The sequence below is a fragment of the Chrysemys picta genome, chromosome 8 (genome assembly GCF_011386835.1).
Source record: "Chrysemys picta bellii isolate R12L10 chromosome 8, ASM1138683v2, whole genome shotgun sequence".
In the NCBI taxonomy this organism is placed as follows: Eukaryota; Metazoa; Chordata; order Testudines; family Emydidae; genus Chrysemys; species Chrysemys picta.
The window spans coordinates 29,322,411-29,348,623 of record NC_088798.1 but is presented as its reverse complement, the minus strand read 5'-3'; the positions used below and the strand labels follow the sequence as shown (position 1 = coordinate 29,348,623).

Genomic DNA, 26,213 nt, shown 5'->3' with positions numbered 1-26,213 from the left:
GGTGCCACAAGTACTCCTGTTCTTTTTGCGGATACAGACTAACACGGATGCTACTTTGAAACCTGAGCAAAGTTAGGAAACATAGTAGTTAAAATGCCAGCTGATCTATGCTAGCATTTCCAGTGGTGCAGAGGCAACACTGGAATCTAATGCAAAATAAGTATGTAGAAAGAGCCTAAGTGTGAGACAGTAATGACCTCTACTGGCCACTTCCTTCACTAAAAAGCCATCATTACGTACCTGCACGCATTTCAAAAGAAACTGTGTTACCTATTGCATCCAAATCTGAAACATTTTTTTAGACCTATAAAAGCCATCATTAAATTACAGAAATAAAACAAATAAAGCAAATTTTCTATAAAATGAAATTACTTCCTATAACTCTCTGGATCTCTCACCCACTTTCCCATTTTCTTTCTCAATTCTCCACTTTTCATTCCATAGCCAATTTTCTTCAGTGTCTATATTTTCCCTCTGACTAGCTCCTTAGTATTATTTTCTTTCCATATTTTTTCTCCATCATCCTCCCTCTTGAAGGTGTTTTTCTAATCTGATTTGGCTTTTGTTCCCTTATCTAACTTTATTTTCCGTGTTTTCTCTCTCCCTCTCTGTCATGCTTATTCCCCATCATTATGATCTCCATTTCATTTCTATACCTCTACTCCTGTAATGGTGTGTGATGATCTAGGGAACCCTATGCACATATTATGAATTCTGATACTGATATAACCTTATTAATCTGTTGCTATTAAAATTGCTGTATCATTAATGTCCACCATTGATGAAAAGCCTTTCAGTATGTCCCTCCCAGACCAGGTACAATGATGAATCATGAGAACTCTTCAACCACTTATTCAGAATGAAGCACAAAGGGGGCTAGAAGATGCTGCATGCTCTTGTCTGAAGGCAGGAGGAAAGTGCAGTGATTGGAAATTCCCCAAGCAGGATAAAGAGACAGAGGTAACAAAGCAGGAGGTAATGAAAGGACTGTGCGGGAAGACCCAGACAGTGGAAGTTTTGGGCAGGACAGAGGAAGGAAAGGGACAAACTGGCCAAGGTCACAGAAGAGAGACAAGGTGGATGAGGTAGTATCTTTCACTGGACCAACTTCTGTTGGTGAGAGAGACTAGCTTTTGTGCTTACACAGAGCTCTTTCTCAGATTCAGGCAGAGTATTTTGGAAGATTGGCATGTAACGGAATTTGTAAGCGTCTCCTTTCAAATGTAAGAATGAGAACTGAGCTTGAGAATATAAAGCCATTAAAGGAGTGGAGTTTGGAACCAGGAATCCATTTTCCCTACAAAAGATGTGTGCTTCTTAGATTCATTACAATGTCTGACTCTCCCAACCACACCTTGGTTTCTTAATTAGAACTATACAGGCAAACCTTCCTAGCAAAAATTCAGTCTACAGTGGTGAAAGAGGGTTTGTTTGGCCAATATTGCTTATACAAATGAAATAAGCTATACCACCAAAATAACTTTTAACTGTATCTAGACTGGGGTTTTTGCTGGCATAGCAATGCCAGTGAGGGATATAATTTTTTTCACATTCTTAACCAACATAGACCAGACCAAACCCCCACAAATCTTTGGGAACCAGCTGCTTAAAACTGAATCTCAGACCCAAGAAGCTGTCTTGGGGGCAAAATCTTATGACTTGACCTCCACTGCTCGCTGTGCAGATCTTTAGGGATAACCACTTACAAGTTTGTCTATACTGGAAATTAGCCCTGATTTCAACTGTTGTTGTAGCTGCACCAATGTATTTGCCAGTTTCAAGCAAGGAAAAATGCCACCAGTGCAAAGTACAGCTTTCTTTGTGTGTCAGAGATGCAGCTACGTTGATGCCTGAATTTGGGGGCAAGTTTGGGGATCTGTTTCCCTTGCCCTTTGACACTCTGCCATGCCCAGTCTTTCAGAGCACTGTTTTATTCAAACAAAAATTAGACAAAACATGAAAAGGTAGTTCCTCTGCCCATGTGCCACAGCTCCCAGAGGCTTTTCTGCCCCTGGTCTCTCCATTTTGAAAGGAAGAGAGACCCTTCCCTTCAAGCTGCCTGCTTCAGAATCTACTGCAGAACCCCAGTTCCCTCTCTCCACTGAATGTTTTCAGTCCTTTACAGATGTCACCCATGTGTGTTTGATAATCTGGCAGGGCTGCCTGGCCCAAGGCCCTCTGGCCCTTAAAAGAGCAGATCTCCTTTGATACGCTTCATATAATTCATAATACAGATTCTAGGTCTCATCTCCCCCTTACCACCACTATATTTCCAATATTTTCTACTGGAACTGGTGTGTGTATAGTGGCGAGTTTTACTGGAACATAAGATGCCGAATATGTTGGCAAATGTGGCCTGTATTTGGGATGAAAACAGTCTTGGAATTGGTAGAACAAAGTCACCCCTTTCATTTTTTCCCTCTGCTTTAATTGGGTTTAAGGTTTTCAGGATTATTTTGTCTTTCTTTAGTCAAAAATAAAGCAAATTAATTTTGCAAAGAATGTAGCTCCTTGAAGGGATATTTGTGGTCAACGATGTAGGTCATTCATCTGGGGGTGGGGAGGGGGTGATTTTTTTTTTTAAACCTGGCCGCATAGTGATTATAATCCTGCTTTAAAGAGGCAATTTGCTGGAATGGCAGAAGAATGTGGAAAACTCTGCCAGAGTCTAGAACCAATTAAAACTGCTGCTGCTGTCTCGGAATTTCTGCATCAGTGCACAAGAGATCCCCCTCGGTTCCTCTTTCTCCGTGATGTGATAACGTAGCAGAGCCTGTTCCTCTGGCTCTGCCAAAAGGAATATGAATCGAGCTTTAACGGTTCCCAGCCCACCAGGCAGGGAGCTATTGCTCAAAACGATTCTGGGCTGCTGCCAAATGACCCCTCCCCCCTTCATTTACACACGCCAGAGACGTGAAAACGTGAAGCCGGCATCTCCCGTCGGGGAGCACGTAGCTTCTCCGCTCGCTGTAGCGCCGGGACCTTGCAGGGAGGGGAGGCGGGGGGTAATTAAAATGAAAGCAGCCGCTCGATTTGCCAGGTGAAGGGGCCTTGTCCGCCATGGAAGGAGCTGAGCAGCGCTCCCCTCGCGGCGTTACTTCCTCTCTCCCAAGGCTGGGCGCCGCCCAGTCACCGCGGGCGAGAAGGGGAAATGGAGACCGCAAAAGGAAATTCTCATCGAGCCAAGCGCTGTGCATCTCCCCGGCCCCGCAAGGGCCCCGCGGCAGGGCCCCGCTGTGCGAGGCGGGGGGAGGGGACGACGCAGCGCTGCAAGGGCGGGGGGTGCGGGAGTGACAGGCTGGCGGGGGGGGGGGGGGGGGCTTTGGCACGTGATACAGGCTGAGGCGGAGAAGACCGCGGGGGATGTTCTAGAGCGAGGGCCCGCAGGGTTGTCTGAGGGGCAGTCTCGAGGAGAGGAAGTAGGGGGGAGGGGCGAAAGGCTGCAGACAGGCTCTCCTCCGTCGGCAGCCTGCGGGCGCACTGAGACGTACGTTTGATCGCAGGCCGCGTGCGCGCCTCCGGTGGGCGTGGCTGTTCCGCTGAGTGGGCGTGGCTTTCCATGGCGCGCGCGGGCGGGTGCTGTGGCGGAGTCGGCGGAGCCGGAAGTGCTGTCGTTACTCTTGCGTTGGGAGCCGGGGCGCGGAGCTTCCGCCATGGAGGGCCCCGGGCCTGGGCTCGCCGCGCGGCCGCTCACCGAGGATGAAATGGCGGAGGTGAAGAAGGAAGTAAGTGAGGTCGGGCGGGGAGGGGGATACCGGTAGACCGGGGGGGGGCTCGGACGGTCCTCGCCTCTTGCCGGCTGGCGGGCGTGTCACGCCCAGCCGCCTTTCCCGTATGGCTGGGGGGCCGGGACACGCGCCGGGACCCCCCCCCCCCACCTCGCAGCCCCTGGGGCGGGGCTAGGCGCGCGCTGTCAGCGACTCAGGGGGGGGGCCGGGGCCCCGTTTGCAGGTGTCTGGCGGAGACCCCTGGAAGTTCCGCCCCCGGCTCGCGGGACCCACTGAGCATCCCGGTAAATGACACACCCCCTGCGGTCCCCTTCGGTCTGTGTCCGGGTGGAGGGGCGCCGCTGACCGCAAGCTGGGTTATCTCCTCCCCCTCCCTTTGCCTGGTCACAAGACATACGTAGGTTCCCTGAAACAAATAGTGTTCCTTCAGGCAGGATGTCAGCGTGTAGCTCTGTTCTTATTTCACATTTACACTGTGGAAAGGATGAGAGGCCAACCAGGTTGGGGCTGTTTGTGATGGAAAAAATAAAACTCCATGGCTTTGAACAGTAAGGCTGAAATTATTTTTAAATTATATAGTTTGGAGCCAAATGCATGCCTATTTGTGTTTTGTTTAACTGTTTTCCTGATCATCCAATATCTGGAAAGTGGAATTGGCTTCAGGAACCCAGATCTTACATTATTTTGACCCAAGGCTGTAACCAGTGAGAGTGGGGCAGTTCTCCAGGGTGCAAAGCTGAAGTGGCTCATGGGACGGGGGTACACAGGGTCATGTTCCTGCTCCCCTTATTTTTTTTGTTGTGTGCCCCCCAAACCTCAGATAGGCTGGGTGGTCCACTGAGATGAGTCAGGGGGTGGAAGTGGTGCACCCTTCTCGAGCCCCACCATGTGGGACTGGCCCAAGCCACCTGGTGTCACCACTCATCTCCCCCCCATTGTTCCACGCGAGGAGTGTGTGGGGCACACCCCACAGTTTGAAAACCTCTGTGGGGTGGTCAAATGCCCCCTCCCCCAACCTTTAAATTGTGTCCCCCCACACTATCAACAAACAGGTAAGTGCTACCTGTGAATGGGGTGAGAAAATGATTGGGGGGGGGAATGGTAGGGGGTGCAAATATGCTTGCTTGCCCCGGGTGCTAAAATGCCTAGTTATGAGGTCAAAGCAGAGCCATTAGTGACTCCAAAGCATAAAAAAGTTAGTGGAAAAGACACATAAGGGATTAACACAATATCGATATTCTAAGCTTTATTTTTGGTTCCTCTGGTGCCTAACTACATTGGCTGAACAAAAACTATCAGCTTCCAGCGGGCAATATTATTTATTTACTGCTTATTCTCCAACACCGTGGATGTTTCATTAATATACTTATAGACTCAGGGGTTCTCAAACTGGAGGTTGGGACCCCTCGGGGTCACAAGGCTATTACATGGGGGTTCGCAAGCTGTCAACCTCCACCCCGATCCCCTTTTCCTCCAGCGTTTATAATGGTGTTAAATATATAAAAATGTGTTTTTAATTTATGGGGGGGAAGGGGTCGCACTCAGAGGCTTGCTATGTGAAAGGGGTCACCAGCACAGAAGTTTGAGAACCACTATTATAGATGGTTGGTGTCTCCATTCCAGCAGCATGGGGAAGGTCCAAGGGGGTGGGGGAAACCACTACTTAATCTCTTTCAGGGTTCCGGTCACTTCACAGCTGCCATCTCTAAAACAGGAAGAAAGAAGCAAGCTCAAAAATGAATGAAGAGAAATAAATGTTACAGGAGTCACAGTTAAGAGCTCGGTTACATTAGTGCGGGAGGGAGAAAATCATTTGTGCACCAATCCTGCAAACACATACGCACATGCATAAAGTTAAGCATGTGAGTGTGTCTGCAACCATCTAGGGCTCTGATGCTGAAGATATGTTAGTGTATAATAGATGTGAGGACCCAGACCATTTATTTTGTTGTGTATATTTGAATCAAAGTTTCAGGGTACGGTGATGTTGAGCAAAGTGGAATGGAGATATCCAGCCTATCAAAATTAAGACAATTTGGTCATAAGCTTTAAAAGCAAGAGGAAAAATTGTGTGTGAGACTCAGAAAATTATTTGTTTAGGATGAGGCCTAGGCAAAGATAAGATCTGATAGTTTTCCAGGATGAAAAAATACACTTCTGTACTATGTAATCTTATTCTAGGCTAGACTGCAAAAACAGCCACTGGACTGAGTTGCTTCATGAAGTACTGAAGTTATTGGTTTTTAATGATTTTTGGCAAAACCTGATGTAACTTGTGATTGGGGTCTGGCCCATTAATTTATTTCTGTTTTCATACACATCTGTTTTGCATGTTGGTGTTACTGTTCCTTGTTGAAATTTGTTTTACTGAATCTCTGAGAGTTACTGGATTGATTTTCTTCAGTAGTTGTTTGTTATCCCACTTCCATCATTAGATGCTTTTTGTTCATTTCAGTGAAGCATGTCTGTTTGACTTTGGTTTTGGTTTCTTAATAGTTGTTTTCACTGCTTATGTAATTTAGCTGAAGTGCTTTGTCAGAATTTGTGGCACGTGGTTTTTCATGTTCTTGCTTGCTGTTAAAGAACCACAAGAGGGAATAATACTGCGATAGTTAACATCGGGTTATTTAAAATTCTAAAACCCCCTTCATCTTCAATAAATATATTCTGATTTGAATGTAATACCTAGTCTTTCAAATGTATTTGTTATTGTGACAAATATGCTTATTTAACAACTTTGTTTTTGCAAAGGAAAACTGCATCTATGCCACTTCAGTCTTGTCAGGCTTCAGAAACTAAGCAGAGTTGGACCAGGTCAGTGTTTGGATCAGAGACCTGTAGAGAAACATAGGGGCTGCAGGGAGTAATGTGAGTCAGTAAAATACATTATTCTCTGAGTCGGTAGTGAACCAGTGTCCCAGTTTGATGATGGGGCTGGGGAGGTGCTCTTTTAGAGGAGTTGTAAAATGGAGGTGTAGACTGCTTGTGATCACTAGAATTGCCTAGAAGTAAGAATGTTAATTTTGGTCCCTTGGCTAAATGCCAGTTTACCTACATTTTCCCCTGTGGTTTTTGTTGTTTTTCGTATGTTCTTAACCGTTAAACATTTGCTGCATGTCTCACTGGTGACAGCTGCATTTTAATGTGAAAATTAAATTAGTATAATTAGTCATTAAAGTTTTTGTTTTAAAATCCATCTGGATGAATCAGTATAACAAATATCTGTTTAACAAATAAGAAGCATCTGGCACTGGTCACTGTTGGAAGACAGGATACTGGGCTAGCTGGACCACTGGTCTTAGTCAGTATGGCCATTCCTGTGTTATGTTCATAATATAGGATCATTATTTATTGATATTCTCTCATGCATTTGTTTTAATACTAGAGAAAACAGACTATCTCAAATATTAACTTCTTCCCAAACACAAACTGTTAAAATGAAGTTACGGTTGAGATTACGTAATAATTTAGGGTAAAATACATTACAGGGATATTGAAATTATCCTAAAACATGTTAAACCAGGAAATTCAGAGTTAAAATTAAACTGAAAAGAAATTTAAATGTTAAGGTATGAAAATGTATAGTTAGGGCACCCAAACAACTTTAACTCTGTCCTGTAGAGAAACCATCCAAAACACATGTTCACTGTCTTAGTATTTGATATTTCAAATTACACTGATTTTTTTTTGAAAGACTCACTAGATTCTTTCTTTCCCTCTCATTCAAAATGGCCATTGCCTCTCACTGTCCTTTAGACAGCTCCATTAAAAATTTCACTTTTTTTACTGCAACTACCCATTGAGCAAACAAGATGTTAGGATACATAAGGAAAGGGATGGACAATAATATTGAAAACATAATGCTTTTATATAAATCAGTGATGCAGCCTCACCTGGAATAGTGTGTGCAGTCCTGGTTACCCCATCTCAAAACAGGATGGGGTTTAGAGAAGAGCATTGAGACTGATCAAAGACCTGGAAAAACTTATTTGAAGAGAAATTGAAAAGATTGGAATGGTTTATTTTAGAAGGGAGCTGAATAAGAGGGGACATGATAAAAGTACATAAAATAATTTATGGTAAATTGGGAGCTTCCATTCTCCTTGTCTCAAAACACAAGAACAACAAAACATTCGATTAAATAAAAGCTGGGTAATTCAAAATCAATAAGAGGAAATACTTTTTTATGCTATGTGTGATTAAGCTTTGGAACTTGTTGCCACAGGAAGTCATGGAGACCAGGAACTTTTCAAGACTGAAAAAGAACAGCAATGAACCTCCATGCAAGACATTTTTCTCAGTCCCAAAGTTTCCTCTTATTCTAAACTCTCAGCACAGCTAGTATACCTCATAAGGCACAATTAATTTTACCTCAAAAGAGAAATTTTAGTGTGACAGATATAGCTGTTTCCTGCAGTATCCTTGGATGACTTTATTGTATTAAGGGAGATGTGAGACTTGGGAGTTCAAAAGACTATATTGAAAATGTGCCAGACACTTTGGACTTTTGGATCAAATAAGTGTTAAGTGGATTTCCTGGAGAATCTCTAGGCAGAGGCTAATGCAAATTACCCAACTCTGGTTATGGTATGCACTGAGAAGAGTGTTGTCTGCTGATTACCTGTTACAGAAGGCCAAGATCAAAGCGACCTTTATAAAGCAACAGCTGACCTGCCCAGTTTGGGTTCAGGTTCTGGGTATAAGAGGGATGAATTTGTAACCACAGGGAAAACCGAATTGTGGGTTTTGAAAAGACTAAAACCTACCGGAGCCCTACATTGCGGTGGGGGTGGGAAACAGGGTGACTGATGGTAAGCTTTTTAGCATGGGTGTTGGTTCTTTTATTGTTTTAGTATGTTTTCTCTATCGTGCTTTTACCTTAAAAATAAATATGCTTGCTTGGGAGGACTGTGGTAATTTATAACCATGGGCAATACACTGGACATAGCCCTCAGAAAGAACGCAAAGTGCTGGCAATGATCTTTTTAGGTGGTCTGGCTTGCGGGAATATCGCAGTGTGAGGCAGGGAGTTGTGCAGCCTTAAGATCCTCTTCCAGGAAAGAGTGAGAGTCAGGTTTCCGCCCAAGAGAAGTGACATCTGGGAAATGTCGAAAGTGGGTGCCCTTGGTGGACTATGGAGGGGGAATACAGATGCAGTTGCCCTGAAACTGTGACACCTAGCATTTCCCTTCCACCCCCAAACCTTAGAATTATCTAGAACAATTATGAGTAAATTTTACAGCATACGCATTCAACATTACTACAAAGGTTTACATTGTATTGTTCCTTGCCATTGTATACAAATCTCATGGGCTATATGTTGCCAGAATACAATTTTTTTAGTAGCATTGGTGTTCCTTATGTTGTTGTTGTGCTGTCCCTAGCTACTGGCATCTGCCAATAAGATGAAAGCAAATGAAATAAGATTTTTTGTTTAATAAATATTCAGAAAAGTATGATTTTCCTGTGGTCTCTTGTGTGGTGCTATTCTTAGTTGCTCTATTTCCTGTACTTTCTTCCCTTTCAGATACTACACTGATGGGGGCCATATAACACCTAGATGAAGGTAGATAATATCTTGGAGTACTTGTACACTTATTTTAATTAAACATGGTCCTTCCTTCTGATCTAGTACTGAATTATTATGCACCTTTCAATGAATTCTTTCAGCTGCATGGTTCCTTTTCTTACCTAGTTAACATGAGAACAACTTCGTAACACCTGATTCTACCTGATTCCTTTATTACACCAGGGAAGCTGATGAGAGGGGCTAATACTTTGCTACCAGCAAGGCTAGAAGTTTTTTAGAAGATCCTCCCCCAATGCCTGTTAATTAAGAGTTCTCATAGTGTTTTTAGCATCATAATAAAATGTTGGCTGCCTTATTTTCAGCAGGCTGTCCTAAACTAGGCCTTTCACTTGTCTAGCCACTGAGAGAACCTGAGGCTCAATTTTTTTTAAAAGTCTCTCAAACAGGACCCATTTCATGTGCTATTAACCAGGATATTACTGCCAGCACCACTACTATCCATGGAAACTGGTTTCCTTTTGGAAGAAAGTCTCTTAACTTTTAGCAAATATCTTTTGTTCCCTTCTGTCTCTTCAAATCCCTCTCCTACGCCAAATTTCCCTCATGGTCTAGTGCAGTGGTTCTCAAACTTTTTTTTCCGTGCACTACTTGAAAATTGCTGAGGTCTCAGCGGACCACTTTCCAAATATTGTTTGTACCTCTAGCTAGCTATTGTAAAGCGCTTTGGATAAAAGAGCTATATAAAAAAACTTAATAATTAACATTTGTTGTTCTATAAATAAAGGCACACAACTCATATTTTAATATCTGTAGTCTTAGCTTTCTAATGCAATGGATGATGTGCCCTCTCTCCCCCGCCACGGCAGCCCCCGAGCTGGGGCTGGGAAGGAGTGGGGTCTCTCCCCGGCAGCTGCAGCCTTGGAGCTGGGGGAAAGTCGCCTCTTTCTCTGCCCACCTCAGCCCTGCACGTCCCAAATTCCCCCCACTCCCTCTTCTCACCCAACTGCCCCCCCCACCTCTTCTCTCCCCCCAAGGCCACCACCTCACCTTACATGTTCATCTTCTCCAGGGTCCAGGCACCTAATTAGGTGAGCCATGCCTGCGCAACTCTACTAATTAGGTGGGCGGCCTTTCATTCTCTTGTGTGCGGCCGCCCAGGCATGCACATTAGAAGAAAATATCCCCGGACTGCCTGAATGGAGTTTGCAGACCACTGGTGGTCTGCGGACCACATTTTGAGAACCTCTGGTCTAGTGTACCTTAGTTTCTCCCAGTTCTTTCTCAGGGCATTTTCACTCTACTCCTGCAAGCACAGCTGAGATGGTGCTATGTGGAGGAATAAAAGCACAGTACAGCGTAGTGAATTGGTCCTTGCTTTTGAAGGACGAATGGTGGTTGGTGTAAAAAACAATGTTGAAATAAGAAACTCAGACACCTGTCAGAAATAGGACTGGTAGTTGAGGGAATGGAGGATTGGAAAACTCTCCAAATTAGAATGTTTTCATTTTTAGTTTCCCCAAAACAACATATTTTTAAATACATCCATGAATTTTCTATGAAAGAGGGCTTATTTGTATATATCCATTGTGTGTGTGGTATAATTATACATATGAAATGTGGGGTTCTTTTGGTTCAGAACGGATTCATTTTTTTAAAAGCACATTATATATCAGGCATCATTTTATACCTATAGAGAAATAAGCAGTATATAAAGCGAGATAGTAAATGTAAAATCTTCTATGAAAATATTTTGTCTGGCAATCTGGTCAACATCTGATAGCAATGCAGTTTCTCTGTACAGTAGGAAGGGTTATAGTCTAAAAAGTGGCTTTGTAAAATGGCTTTGTGGAGGTTTCATACTTACTCCCTAACCTCTGTTAAACTTGTGCAGTTTGCAGGTAAAAATTTCTTTTTGTAACTGCCACATCCATAAACTCACTAGACAAACAGTCAAACTGGCTTATTTCCATCTCATGTATCATCATAGTGTTAGGTTCTGCCAGCCAATCTGTGCAAATTGCATTGTCTTATATTTTGTCCCCATATAACACCGTTAGCTATAGGTGGCTTTGCATGGGTGTGGCTTATGACAGGGTTCCACAGGTGTCATAGTAGATGTCAATTGGTTTGCAGAACTCTTAATCTCATGCATTAATTCCAGTTATAAAAGAACCTGGCATGACCATTAGAGCCCTGTGTGACTTGTGGGGGGGCTACAGTTTGCAAGCTTAAAAAAAAATCTGACTGAGAAACTGCTACTGATTTCCATGTTAAATTTGTTTAATCACTTTTTAGAGTAAACCTGTGCCTGAGACTGCTGTGCTCACTTGATACTACTTTATATGACAGCATTCTTGTTTTTGAGACAGCAGGATTCTTGCACATCTACAGTTCTTCTCAGTGTAAAATCCATTAAATTACTTAATAGTTATCAATGTGTTAGAAAATAACATTACTAAAACCACTTTTAGTACAAAACCATCTGCGTTTCTCAAATTGCAGATGCGGGGGAGGTCACAAGCTTATTTTAGGGGGTCACAGTATTGCCACCCTTTTGCGCTGCCTTCAGAGCTGGGTGGCCAGAGAGCGACAGCTGTTGGCTAGGTGTCCAGCTCTGAAGGCAGCAGCAGCGCAGAATTAAGGATGGCAATACCATACCATGCTATCCTTACTTCTGTGCTGCTGCCGGCAGCGATGCTGCCTTCAGAGCTGGCCTCCCAGCCAGCAGATGCCTCCCTCCAGCTGCACTGCTTTGAAGGCAGCGCCATTGCCAGCAACAGTGCAGAAGTAAGGGTAGCAATACCGCAACCTCCCCTAGAATAACCTTGCGACCCCCCCCCCCCCAAATTCCCTGTAAGCTGCGCAGCAGCCTATTTAGCGCTGCACATCACACATCACCTCCATATTGGTGCAAGTAACAACATTCATTCTGCACGTGGGTCGGAAAAATGAGAGGGAACACTGCCTATAATGCTTTTTTGGGGTCAGGACCCCTAAATAACACCATGAAATTTCAGATTTAAATAGCTGAAATCATGACATTTACGATTTTTAAAATACTATGACCGTGAAATTGACCAAAATGGACTGTGAATTTGGTAGGGTTCTATATTTAATGCTATCCCAGACACTATCTCATATAACTACACTGTATTTTAGCAACAGTAAGCTTTGTATAAAGCTGCGATCAATTGCCACATGCAAGCATACTGCGGTCTGTTATGCTTTTTCTCAGGGTGGATTTGATTTAAATCAAATTGATTTAAATCATGATTTAATCACTAGTCAGGAAGAGTCAATTTAATCATGGATTTCTACATAAAAGTGCATTCTTGTTGGTTGTTATAACCTTAATACATATTCTTCACAACTCAGAGATAGGTGTAGGTTTCATTTTTAGAAGGTACACACTATACATTTTAAAGTGATTTATTTTGAAAACTTTTCAGATTAGTTTTACATCTATATCAGAAAATGAATGATTGTTTGGGTATTTCATTTACCAAAGGTAATTGAAGCAGATAGTTCACCTCCCAATAATTTCATAAATATCTCCCAATTCAACAGCATAATCATTAATATTTGGGGGATTTTCTTGCCGTGCTGTATTAGGAGGAGAACATCACCAGACAGACAGGGAAATCCACTGGTGGGCCAGGATGGTTTGTTTACCTGCAGCATCTGCAGGTTCAGCCGATCGCAGCTCCCACTGGCCGCGGTCCCCCATTCCAGGCCAATGGGGGCTGTGGGAAGCGGCAGCCAGCACATCCCTTGGCCCCCGCCACTTCCCGCATCCACCATTGGGCTGGAACGGCAAACTGCGACCGGTGGGAGCTGCGACCGGCCCAACCTGCAGATGCTGCAGGTAAACAAACCGTCCCGGCCAGCCAGCGGATTTCCCTGACAGGTCGCGTGCCAAAGGTTGCCAATCCCTGGACCCTCTCTTCAACCCTGGTGTACAATCACCATACCCCATAACCAGCGCTACAATTTCACAGTTTGGAATGAATTAGTCCAAAGGAAGAAAATATTCTTTCTACACCAGCAGAAGAATCTACTGCTGTTAAAAGTGAGATGATCACTTCAGATATCTCTGAATCCAAGTGCTTAAGTGACTTCTAACAGTTCACTGGTGTGACTTTCTTTAAAACATCATCAGCAAACACCTATTTCTTGAATGGTTCACCCTGAGCTCTGAAGTTTATTATAGTTTGCATTATGGAGGGATGATTGCTGGATGTCCATGTCATAGCCAACTCCTCTTCTTCAGCAGTTAAGGTTTGACCCTGGTACCAAGTATTGAGAATATTTGCAAGAAAATGAGCTGGAGATAATGCTTGTCCCATTTGTTTTTTTTAATGCTTGTAATTTAACTCTATCATTGCAAATTCCTCTTTTTAAAATCTCACTCTGCTCCTTCCAAATTTCAACAGCATCAGCAATAAAACAGCTATTTCCCTGCATTTTGTTCAAGGCTACAGAAATAGGCTTCAGGGTACTCAGCATGTGTTCAACATTTCTCTTAAGCCCAATGTTGAGAACTTTGGCTGTGACAGTGCCATCTATTTTTTCATGACTGTCTTCACAAACTGTCATCAGATTAGGCCAGTTCTTGATCCAGGGCTCAAAACAGTCCACTACTAAGTTCCATCGCACGTCTTGTGGGAAAGTTAGCTTAGTTTCTCCCACTTTTTTCAGAGCAACTGCTGCAAAGTGGTTGTTACGGAAGTATTTTGCGATTTCAACATCATTAGCCTTTATTTCTGGAACACTGAAGTCTTTGGCTTGGAGGTGCATCAAATGAGCACTGTAACCGTATGTTATTAGCTTGGGACTCTCTTCTAAATAATGTCTTCTCCTCTTAAATACATTTGCAGCATTGTCTGTGACCAAGCTGCGTACTAGACATTTGAATTTTTTTCCACAGTTTGTTATAGCTTTTACTGCTGCTGCTTGTAAGTATTCTCCTGTGTGTGCATTTCTTGATATATCAATTGTTTCTGTAAGGAAGACATTGCCTTCTTCTGTTGTCACACAAGCACATACAACAGGATCATTGTAGACATTGCTCCACCCATCAAGACTTAGGTTAACAATTTTACCCTCTAGACCTTTTGCACACTGCTTAGTTTCTCTTTCATACACTTTATCCAGCAATTCGCCTGCAACATCTGCTCTATTGGGTGGTCTACCCTGGTCTTAGTGACTGAACCATGATAATGAGTTGTGGGTTCTCAATCATACGGAAAGGACAGTTTGTTGCATAAACAAACCAGGCAATTTTTTCATCAATTACCTCTTTTTGTAATCTGCTGGTTCTTATCACAAACTTATCTCTGGTTGTTTCTGGATGATGGAGATTTTTTTTTTTCTTTTTGCTACAGGTGATATACTGTGGCTATGTGACATACATGATGTGACTGAAACACTCTCATTGGCAGATAACTCTGAAACTATAGAAAATGATGGCGATCTTGAAGGTGGATAGTCTTCAGAATCCTGTATGTTGAGGATGGAGTCTCCCAAACAAAATAGTGCAGTTATTTAATTATTATTACCATACTGCTCATTTAGTATTATTCAATGCTAACTACATTAGCCTTTTTCCAGTCATCTGGGACCTCCCCCGATCGCCATGAGTTTTCAAAAATAATGGCTAATGGCTCTGCAATCTCACCCGCCAACTCCTTTAACACCCTCGGATGCAGCGCATCCGGCCCCATGGACTTGTGCACGTCCAGTTTTTCTAAATAGTCCCGAACCACTTCTTTCTCCACAGAGGGCTGGTCACCTTCTCCCCATGCTGTACTGCCCAGTGCAGCAATCTGGGAGCTGACCTTGTGCGTGAAGACAGAGGCAAAAAAATCATTGAGTACATTAGCTTTTTCCACATCCTCGGTCACTAGGTTGCCTCCCTCATTCAGTAAGGGGCCCACACTTTCCTTGATTTTCTTCTTGTTGCTAACATACCTGAAGAAACCCTTCTTGTTACTCTTAACATCTCTTGCTAACTGCAACTCCAAGTGTGATTTGGCCTTCCTGATTTCACTCCTGCACGCCTGAGCAATATTTTTATACTCCTCCCTGGTCATTTGTCCAATCTTCCACTTCTTATAAGCCTCTTTTTTGCGTTTAAGATCAGCAAGGATTTCACTGTTTAGCCAAGCTGGTCGCCTGCCATATTTACTATTCTTTCTACACATCGGGATGGTTTGGTCCTGCAACCTCAATAAGGATTCTTTAAAATACAGCCAGCTCTCCTGGACCCCTTTGCCCTTCATGTTATTCTCCCAGGGGATCCTGCCCATCTGTTCCCTGAGGGAGTCAAAGTCTGCTTTTCTGAATAATTAATTGATTATAAAAAGAGGGAGAGAACCCGGGTGGGGCTTGGGAGGAGGATCGGCAGAAAGGAAAAGACCACTAAAAAAAGGTTAAAAAAATGAAAGCCTTTTGCTTGGGCTGTCCACTGGGGTGGAATGGGAGGGTGTACGGAGCCTTCCCCCCCCGTGTTCTTACATGTCTGGGTGAGGAGGCTATGGAACATGGAGAGGGGGGTTATACAGGGGCTGTAGCAGCACTCTGTTATCCTGCTGCCGTTCCTGAAGCTCCACCAGACGCCGGAGCATGTCTGTTTGCTCACGCAGCAGCCCCAGCATTGCATCCTGCCTCCTCTGATCTTCCTGCCGCCACCTCTCATCTCGAGCGTCTCTCCTCTTTTCACGTTGGTCCCTCCTGTCTTCGCGTTTACTGGCTTCTTTCCTATACTTTGAAACCGTGTCCTTCCACTCATTCAGATGAGCTCTTTCACTGCGGGTGGATTCCATGATTTCTGCGAACATCTCGTCTCGCGTCTTCTTTTTCCGATGCCTTATCTGAGATAGCCTTCAGGACGGAGGAGGGAGGCTTGAAGAATTTGCAGCTGCTGGAGGGAGGGAAAAAAGGAGAGAATTTTTTAAAAAGATACATTTTGCAGAACAATGCTTATACTCTTTCACGGTGACCAACACTATTCACATTACATAGCACATGTGATTTCTGTGCAAGGTCGCATTTTGCCTCTTAATATTGAGTGCCTGTGGCTTTGCTGCTAGAGATCACAGACGCAGGTCCGGGCAACAGAATTCGGCTTGCATGCGGCCATGGTAAGCCATTGTCTTTCGGCTTCTGCGCCCTCCTTTCCCACATACCAAGCAAAGCCCGTTGAGTGCTGCAGTTTTCCTGTTAACCTTCAGAAGCAGAAAACAAACTAACCCCCGCCCCCCCACAATCCAAATCTCTGGGATGATCGCTTTACCCCTCCCCCCACCGCATGGCTGGTATCAGGAAAGATCCCTGCTAGCCAAACGCGAAAAGCTCTGGACCAATCCCCCGCCACCCCCCGGCGCTTGGCTAACTGCAGGGAAGGATTTCTTTTCAGCCACAGGCAAACAGCCCAGTAGGAACGGCCACCTCTGTCCCCTTAATTAAATTCCCGTATTTCAACCAGGTTACCATGAGCGATATCACTCTCCTGAGGATTACACAGCGAGATAAAGAACGGATGTTGCTTGAATGCCAGCAAACACCGGGACCATACGCTGCCAGGCTTTGTCATGCAGTGATACCAGATTACTTGCTGCAAGCATGGCGCGGTCAAGTGTCCTACCATGGAGGACGGAATAAGGCTGCACTGCCCAGAAACCTTGTGGCAAAGCTTTTGGAGTACCTCCAGGAGAGCTTCATGGAGATGTCCCTGGAGGATTTCCGCTCCATCCCCAGACACGTTAACAGACTTTTCCAGTAGCTGTACTGGCCGCGAATGCATCCCAAGTCCTCAGGGCAAAGTAATCATTAAAAAATGCTTGCTTTTAAAACAAGTTTTATATTTTAAAAGGTAAACTCACCTGAGGTCCCTTCCATGGGGTCGTGGTCTTGGATACTGGCTTGGGAGGGTTGGGAGGGTACTTCAGTCAGGCTGAGAAAAAGATCCTGGCTGTTGGGGAGAACGGAGTGCTGGGTGCTCTCTGCAAGCTCGTCGTCCTCCTCTTCCTCCTCCTCCTCTTCCCCGTCCGCAGAATCCTCAGATGTAGCTGATGAGATTATCCCCGCCTCAGAATCCACGGTCAGAGGTGGGGTAGTCTGCATGCAGCTCGGCGTAGAAGCGGCATGTCCGCGGCTCTGACCCGGAGCGACCATTTGCCTCCTTTGTTTTTTGATAGGCTTGTCTGAGCTCCTTGACTTTCACGCGGCACTGATCTGAGTCCCTATTGTGGCCTCTCTCCATCATGCCCTTGGAGATTTTTTCAAAAGTTTTGGCATTTTGTCTTTTCGAACGAAGTTCTGCTAGCACTGAATCCTCTCCCCATATAGCGATCAGATCCAGTACCTCCCGTACGGTCCATGCTGGTGCTCTTTTTCGATTATCGGCCTGCATGGTTACCTGTGCTGATGAGCTATCTGTGGTCACCTGTGCTCTCCACGCTTGGCAAACAGGAAATAAAATTCAAATGTTCGTGGTGCTTTTCCTGTCTACCTGGCCAGTGCATCAGAGTTCAGTTTGCTGTCCAGAGCGGTCAAAATGGTGCACTGTGGGATAGCTCCCGGAGGCCAATACCATCGAATTGCGGCCACACTAATCCTAATTTGAAATGACAATATCGATTTTGGTGCTACTCTGCTCAACAGGGTGGAGTACAGAAATCTATTTTAACAGCCCTTTATTTCGAAATAAATGGCTTCGTTGTGTGGATGGGTGCAGGGTTAATTCGATTTAACGCTGCTAAATCCGAATTAAAGTCATAGTGTAGACCAGGCCTTAGAATTTATAATCCCTATTCCATAATGAGATCTTTGAGCTATAATCTATCTTAATTAAAACTATCTTTAGATTGGTTTATTCCTCAAAAAGCATTTTATCAAAAAAATTAGATTTAAATAAAAAATTCCAATTTTTTTTAATTTATTTTAAATCATTGATTTTTATCCACCCTGCTTTTTCTTACATATTTGAAGCTTTGCAAGTGGTAGCAACAATAGGCGATCTAGAGTAGACAAAGCACAAGTGGCTACCAGTTTTTATACTGCCATATCTGAGCAAACTGAGACCACCAGTAGCTGGCCTGTACTAGATCAGTGCCTCTCAACCTTTCCAGACTACTGTACGCTTTTCAGGAGTCTCATTTGTCTTGCGTACTCCCAAGTTACACCTCACTTAAATACTTGCTTACAAAATCTGACATAAAAATACAAAAGTGTCACAGCACACCATTACTAAAACATTGCTTACTTTCTCATTTTTACCGTATAATTATAACAAATCATTTGGAATATAAATATTGTACTTACATTTCAGTATGTAGTATACAGTCGTATAAAGTCATTGCATGAAATTTTAGTTTGTACTGATTTCACTAGTGCTTTGTGTAGCCTGTTGTAAAACTAGGCCAATATTTAGATGAGTTGATGTACCGCCCTGGAAGGCCTCTGCGTACCCCCAGAGGTACATGTATTCCTGGTTGAGAACCACCGTACTACATCTCCCACTAACAGTCATGTGGTGATATGAAATTAAAAAAAGGTTATCTAGTCATCAGTTCTGGTCATTAGCCAGGTATGTCACATTAGGAACTGTACTCCCTATTTGGCTCCAGTGCATTCATCCACCTGATGAACCAAGGGTATATCTAAACTAGGATAAAAGGTGAGTTTTTAAGAAAGAGTTAGCTATCAATTAGTGTTAGCTGGTCAAGTGAAAGTCCAGGGTTCAATTTGATCAGTGAACCGATGTACATAAGGAAAGCTTTGTTTGGGGGTATTAAAATGTGTTAGGTAATGTTTTTTTTAAATCCTTTTTATTGTAGTCTAGATACACTCTAAAAGAGCAGCTTTCTACCTCTCCTTTAGAGGGAGCTAGTACCTACTTGACTAGGTCTGATACATACACTATCCAATAGAGCAGTGGTCTCCAAACTTTTTTGATTGCGCACCCCATCAGTAAAAAAATTTTGAACACGCACCCCCTGCTCCCGGCCGAAGTGCCAAAGTGGGGGGGGAAGCCTCTCGGACTCCCGGCCGATCTGCCAAAGGGGGGGGAGGGAAGCAGCGCTGCTCTGGCGGCGCTCCTCCTGACGCACCCCCTCAAAGATCCTCTTGCGCACCCCACTTTGGAGACCACTGCAATAGAGGACAGTGATATATATGCATACATACTATAAAATAATTATTGTATTTAATGCATCTTTTATATAGCAGACCTGGACCCACTTCGGTGTTCATACCAGATGGGGCTATATTTCATTACTGTCTGAAGTGTTCCTTATATGTCAGTGTAATGTTTAGGGTAAAGAATATATAAATAAGATTTTATTAGACTTGTATATCATTCATTTTTCCTTTTCAAAATTGCTTCAAATAGTAAAATAACATACTCTCTAGTTTGTCACCTTTAGTCTACTTGCCAGAGATACAGTAGATCTTGGAACTGTCTCTATAGTGTCATAGCTGTGCATGCCACTTTATGGATATGAAATACAAGATCCCTGACCCAAAGAAATTAGTCTAGTAAAAATTAACACAAGGAAAGATGAAAAATTTTTGGTGAATGCATCAACCTGCTAATGCCTTAAGCAACAGTAGCTGGCTACTGAACATGTGAACACTAAGTATACTCAAATGATAAATCACCCTGTGTTGCGTTTTCTCTTTACATTTTAAGAAAATCAAATAGTTGCTCAGCCATTCATCTTAAGGCACTGGGCAAATGTTTAAATGCTCAGTACATACCCACTATTTCTGTAGGAACCCTGCTTCATTCAGTACACAGGTCAGACAGCATACAGGAAACAGAGTGAGACATAATTGTCTTATGCAGGGATCATGCATCATTCTGCAACTGTAACAGGATAAATCTGGAGTAAATTATTACACTAGTGAAATTACCCTGAAATTTCACCAGTATAACTGAGTAGAACTGGGTCTTCTGTGCACAGAATGGATGAGGTAGTGATGTTGCAAACCTTCGTCATACATGGAGAGCTCTCCAACCTGCACACTAAATGAGGCACAAGTTATGTGAAAATAAGGTGATCATATAACTGAAAATGACCCTAGCATAAGGAATATGCATGAGAGCAGAGTTAAGATGGCACATGATCTTAACTTTGGCATTTCTTGATTTCTTTTAAAATGCACCACTTGTTCCTTTATGTGTGTGTGTGTGTGTGTGTGTGTGTGTGTGTGTGTGTGTGTGTGTGTGTAAAATTGAGATTATCTGTATTCTCCCTCCCCTTCCCTTCAATTTTTTCTTTGAGTAAAACAGGATGTTGAACTGAATCTCTTAATAGCAATTCTCCCTCTAGCAACATGCATCACTTCATCAGAAGCAGCCATTTCCTGTTGAAATAATGAATCACTGACGTTATAATGGTGTTGCTAGAAGTTAACAATATTTAGCCATTTTTCCAGCAGGTCATGGACTAATATTTAGTATGTAGTGTTTAAACACTGTAGTATCTGTCTTAATCAGGCATAAGTTAATAAATCCAAAGGCTGACCATTCTTAATTCTTGCTAGACTGCACAGTTAAACCACAACTATCTGAACACATTGCTACTTAATATTTAAAATATATTTATATTTAATTTCCTCTGGGCCTTATTTAATGGAAGATTTTTTACCTGAGGGAGAGACTTCACTGGGTGATACTTTTTTTAAAAAGTTATAAATACATTTTACAGATACAGGGAGAATGGATCTCTGGCTGTTGGGTAACATGGCATTGGGGTTTCTAATTCAGAAATGTAGGTTTATAATCCAGTACTGACGACATCTGAATTTGAATGTTTTCCAATATATCCTCCTAGCCACATTGAAAATCCGCTAATGACAGTAATGTTTTGTCTTTTTTTAGGCTTTAGAAAGGATGCGTCCCTATTTGTGTGACAAAATTATAGCGGAGAGACACTTTGATTACCTGCGTTCAAAGAAAATACTCACTAGAGAGGACGCTGAAGAAATATCTTGTCGACCCTCAAGTAGGAAGAAAACTGGGAAGTTATTGGACTACTTAGCAGAAAATCCAAAGGGACTAGATACTTTGATTGAATCTATTAGACGAGAAAGAACACAGAACTTCCTGTTAGAAAGGATAACTGATGTAGTGTTGAAAGTCAAAAATGAAAAACTTGAAGCTCTCAAAGGTGAGGTGTTTAAATTGTTAAATGGCAAAGTAGATGTTTATCTCAAAGGACTCTGTAAAAGTATGTAAACCAAAAAACATGTCTCTTAGCTTCAGAATTCCTTTGGTAATAGGGATACCACCTTTGAAGAAGTTTCTTGCAGGACAAACAAACGACATTAGACTTGGATTTAAGCCCCTAGGGACAAGTACCATGTCTTCCTATGTCTTTTTACCATGCTAAGCACAGTGATGCTTAATCACAAAAAATAATGCTCATGATTTATGATGTACACAAAGTATTTTTGCATCTTGGTCTAAATCTGTCAAACTTTGCTTCCCATGAGATTATATTGCAGAATTTGAGCTTGGTGATGAGCTTTCCTGAGGGTTTTCTCTTGGAACACTTTTTTTAAACTTACTATGCGCCTTAACATAAAATGAGTCTCTATTGGGAAACTAAACCATCCCTTTGTGTGTCAACATTAAACAAAGCTACAAACCCCAAAACCTTATTTGTATATATGCATATATGTGCTGCTGCCTCAGCCTAGCATGCATGGACAAGGATTTTTTTATGTTGACACGCAGGAAATTGAATCATAACTTGATTCACGGAGTGTATTCAAAGTTGAAATTACATTAATTCATAGCTCTAAAAATATCCAGCAATTGGTTCTAAGAAATGTAAGTTGAGGAGAAGATGAAACCTAGAAGAAAGTAAATCTTAACAGATTCTTCTCTCCAGGGTTTACATCTTCCCTGTTTTGCCTGACTTTGTTTACAAAAATAAGACTCTGTTCCCAGTGAATTAGATCCATGGAACTGCTAGCTGAAGAATAAGTTGAAATACTTCTCGTCACCCAAAAAATGTCCTTTGTTTTTGAGTGCGGGGTAAAGAGAATTTTTGGCCTGTGTTCTCCTGCCAGACTAACTTGAAACTGAAGCCTTACTTATCTCAAAGACAGCGTATCCTTTTCAAGAGGTACTCTGTCTTTACTGATCCAGAAAAACACATTCAAGTTGATTGTGACAGATACTCATTGGTCTTCTACAAGGAGCTCTGTGTAAATCATGCAGGCCAAAATTTTCAAACCAGAATGTGTAGACTAAGGCTTCTAAATCCATATTTAGGCACCTACATATAAGCAGCTTAGTTCTCACAAGGCCTTGGCACCTGCAGCTCCTGCTGACTGCACTGGAACTTGTGATTCTCAGCATTTGTGAAAATCTGGCCACTTTAATGAAAGTAGTTAAATATGGATTTGAGAGCCTAATGTTAGCCCTCAATTTTGAAATGCCTTAATTATAAAAGTCTCAAAATTACTTCCACTGGTTAAAGTAGTAATAAAGGGAAAGAGAAGGTAGAAGGGCTTCAGTTTCTGCAGTTTTTGTGCTGTAAAAAAAATCTCATACTTGCCATTTTCATACATTTCAGGACATGAGAGAGGGGACAGTATTCCTGAGAGGAAAGAGGTGGGGATAGGGATATTGGAGAAGATAGATGGGAACAGAATGGGAAGACGAAAAGGACAATTAGTTTTTGTGAAAGATTAACTAATTTGACTTTAATTCACATTGGAATGGTGTGATGTCAGGTGAGACTGAAGTTGACAGGAGAGATGGTCTACAAGACAAGTGATCCACATTGATAAAATTTAAGTACCTATGCTCTAGTTTGATGGCTTTTAGAACATTTTAATAAATGTCATTGAAGTAATCTGAGGGAGAAGCTGCCTAGCTACATAGCAAATTGTAATAACGTCCAATCTGGTTTTGTTTAGGTCTGAGCTGCAGCAGCTGTATGACTTCAGTGTATGGAGGAACAAATAATCTTTCTAGGTCATATTCTGATGAATCCAATTACTATGAAAAAGTAAAAGAATCTACCCATAATCAACCAGAAGAACAGTTTAGTACAGCTGTTTTTATGTCTGCTTCATCTCTTCGTTCAATGAATTTACCAATTGTGGAGATGGGAAGCACAGAAAACGCAGTCTTCTCAACCACGCTTCCAGGTCCTGGGGATCCTGGAGCACCCCCTCTTCCACCAGAACTGCAGTCTGAACAACAGGAAGCCAGTGCCAGTTCAAGTGACAATCGTTTTCTGCCTTTAAGATCTCGTTCTCTTCTACCACAATGACTTCGTTGACTCTTTTTCCTGTCTGTTTACTTAAAGGGGGCGGGGAGGAGTGTTGTGAGACTTTTACATATCTTTGCAGGTGGCATACAGAATGTTTCCAAACTGTTAAATCACAAATAGGGGAAATAGCCTATATGAGTTGCCAAAAAAAAAAAGTTTAAAATGGTAATCAGTTGATTCTGTATCTGACAGTTTCTTTAGTTTCTGGAAGTCTTTAGATGCAACTAGTGCTGTACTTTGTTTGGGTGGTGGGTTTTTTTTGTTGTTTTTGTTTTAGGATTTCATGTTAATGTTGTCATTACTTAAAATTTTCCAGTCAATGGAACAAATATTTATCCTCCAACATTAGCAGATTTTGATATTTTTAGCAAGTAGAGGGGAAAATGGCTATTACAAAAGAGAACACTTTAAAAGGACTTTCTCAGAACTTATATTTTTGTACTACTTCTAAAAGTTTGCCAAGCTAATCTTTTACGTGACATAGGGTAAATTCTTCCCTCAAATTTATGCACACACCACTCCCATTGGGAGGGCAGAATTTGGCTCTTTGTAGCCATGCATTTTTTTTAAATGCTTATTGTCAGATAATTCTCAATATGCTAATTTTCTGAACCTTGTGCTCTGTTTTCATCCAAACATGAAAGGCAGATACTACACTGATTAGAGTTCATATATGATAAATGCATTTTCACATACTGTTTTTAAATATAATATAGAAATCATTGGTTTGAGATGCATTTGTTTTAATTTACATTTATATTAATAGTGGAAAGAAATGTCAGCTGTTCAGATCCCAGTAAGGGAGTTGCTCAGTAGCTTATTTATAAAATGCCTTTATTTAAGTAAGGGCATGCTTCTGTAAGGAGCAAAAGGTACAGTATTTAATGGGTGGACCTAGCAGGAGGATGTCTTTAACTGAAGTACTCAAGGACATATTGCACTGCAGATACTTAATTTTTACACCCTACAATAACACGTTTACATTGCAAGTGATTTAGAATCTAAACCAAGTTTTAACTATTTTAACATGGGAAAAGTTCTCATCTGACATAGTACAATATGTTTAATCCTTTCATACTTTCCTTCTCATCCCCACTTTGTAAGATTGAATTTTAGAAGATTAAGTGTAGAAGTGCAAAATGACAAATTTAAAAACTGTATTACTCAGGATTATGTACAGATGTCTTTACACAGAGTATTTTTCTGAAGTTACATTTACTGTTTATCAAACGGTAGACTGGATTTTATTTAAAATGTATAATTCTGACACTGACTGCTAAAGTAAGATAAGTATTCTAGTCTGTCACACCCAGATTCCATTTCTAATACTAATTCTCCTGCAGAGGCCATCTGCTCAGCCTCTGGACTTCAGAGGAGAGCTTCCTTATGTTGTTCATGGGTGACGACAGGAGGCTGGTCCCATTTGGGGACTCAGAAAAGTAATCAACAAAAGTATCCTATAGCTATTTGTTGTTCATGTCTGTCTAGTCCATGGATGTTAATTCAGTTCAAATAAACTGTCAAGTTTAATTAGAATATCATGTAGAAACAACTTTAGTATAAGAATGAGGTAGCTTACATATGACAAAAATATGGGCTGCTTTTATTAATATATGACACACCAATCACTGTTTTCAGGTATCCATCCATCTAAAGCACACTGAGCCTGATTTTCAAAAAAGCAGATTACCCACAAATTCTATTGACTACAGCTTGGAGTTGTGGGTCTCGGCACTCTTAAAAAATCAAGCTAAGTGTCTTAACACCCCTACATTTTGAACATTCCCAACCATTTTTTTATGAACTCTGCAGGTATTATCTATTGTCACTTATTTTGCTATCCTGTTGGAAGTGATTATAGAAATTAGGCTAATTTACTCTATCTGGATCTGAGCCTAAGAATTGCTGAGAGCCTTGCAGTCAATGCACACAATTTGCCTTCCACTCAAACTAATGCTAAAACTTCTTTGGGAGCAAGAGCAGGCCCATTGAGAAGTGAATGGTTCAGCAATTTAGATGATGTACATAATCTCTCAGGGGATAGGGTTCTGTGGTTACAGGAGATCCCCAAAAATTGGGTGAATCTGGGAGGAGGGGTTGATCCTGTGCAAACCAAAAATATACAGTGTACATGGTTTCATAATGTGAATGTTAGAGATTTGCTAGATAACTACCAAATGTCTGAATGTGTACCACAAACTGTGCAGTAATTGCTCCATTGTATTAACCTGAGATCTTTAATGAATGTGTGTAATCTTAACAAATGCTTGAAACCTATGCATTTTTTTAAACAAAGATTTTAATATCACAAACTGTGTTGAAGTCGTGTGTGTTTTTTTTTCCCCCCCCCATAATTCATAGAATATCAGGTTTGGAAGGGACCTCAAGAGGTCATCTAGTCCAACCCCCTGCTCAAAGCAGGACCAATTCCCAACTAAATCATCCCAGCCAGGGCTTTGTCAAGCCGGGCCTTAAAAACCTCCAAGGAAGGAGACTCCACCACCTCCCTAGGTAACGCATTCCAGTGTTTCACCACCCTCCTAGTGAAATAGTTTTTCCTAATATCCAGCCTGGACCTCCCCCACTGCAACTTGAGACCATTGCTCCTTGTTCTGTCATCTGCCACCACTGAGAACAGCCGAGCTCCATCCTCTTTGG

At 42.2% G+C, this 26,213-nt stretch overlaps 1 protein-coding gene and 1 long non-coding RNA gene across 5 annotated transcripts; one reads left to right on the top strand and one right to left on the bottom strand.

Annotated features, from left to right (window-relative positions):
• Window positions 1–3,354: 3,354 nt before the first annotated feature.
• Window positions 3,355–25,867, top strand: BCL10 (BCL10 immune signaling adaptor). 4 transcript variants are annotated; one of them, XM_008166618.3, is made up of 4 exons: window positions 3,369–3,725; window positions 9,256–9,294; window positions 21,146–21,434; window positions 23,197–25,867. In XM_008166618.3, exons 2-4 carry the CDS (start codon window positions 9,289–9,291, stop codon window positions 23,553–23,555), a joined length of 654 nt encoding a protein of 217 aa, XP_008164840.1. In that variant the 5' UTR covers window positions 3,369–3,725; window positions 9,256–9,288; the 3' UTR covers window positions 23,556–25,867. The 4 variants fall into 4 exon arrangements, with proteins under 4 accessions (XP_005294522.1, XP_008164840.1, XP_065410232.1 ...); XM_065554160.1 differs by lacking the exon at window positions 3,369–3,725 and adding an exon at window positions 4,029–4,276; XM_005294465.4 differs by lacking the exon at window positions 9,256–9,294 and having other exon boundaries at window positions 3,355–3,725.
• Window positions 12,666–21,150, bottom strand: LOC135973001 (uncharacterized). Its single transcript, XR_010589676.1, has 2 exons — window positions 17,142–21,150; window positions 12,666–16,180 (listed from the first exon to the last, which is right to left on the bottom strand). It is a non-coding gene; the product is annotated as an uncharacterized LOC135973001 (long non-coding RNA).
• Window positions 25,868–26,213: the final 346 nt, after the last annotated feature.

Bases quoted from the DNA above. Each gene is read 5' to 3' on its own strand.
- BCL10 (XM_005294465.4), top strand. From the start codon at position 3,654: ATGGAGGGCCCCGGGCCTGGGCTCGCCGCGCGGCCGCTCACCGAGGAT. The intron at 3,726-21,145 runs GTAAGTGAGGTC...GTCTTTTTTTAG, and splicing joins TGGCGGAGGTGAAGAAGGAA to GCTTTAGAAAGGATGCGTCC. The intron at 21,435-23,196 runs GTGAGGTGTTTA...GGTTTTGTTTAG, and splicing joins AAAACTTGAAGCTCTCAAAG to GTCTGAGCTGCAGCAGCTGT.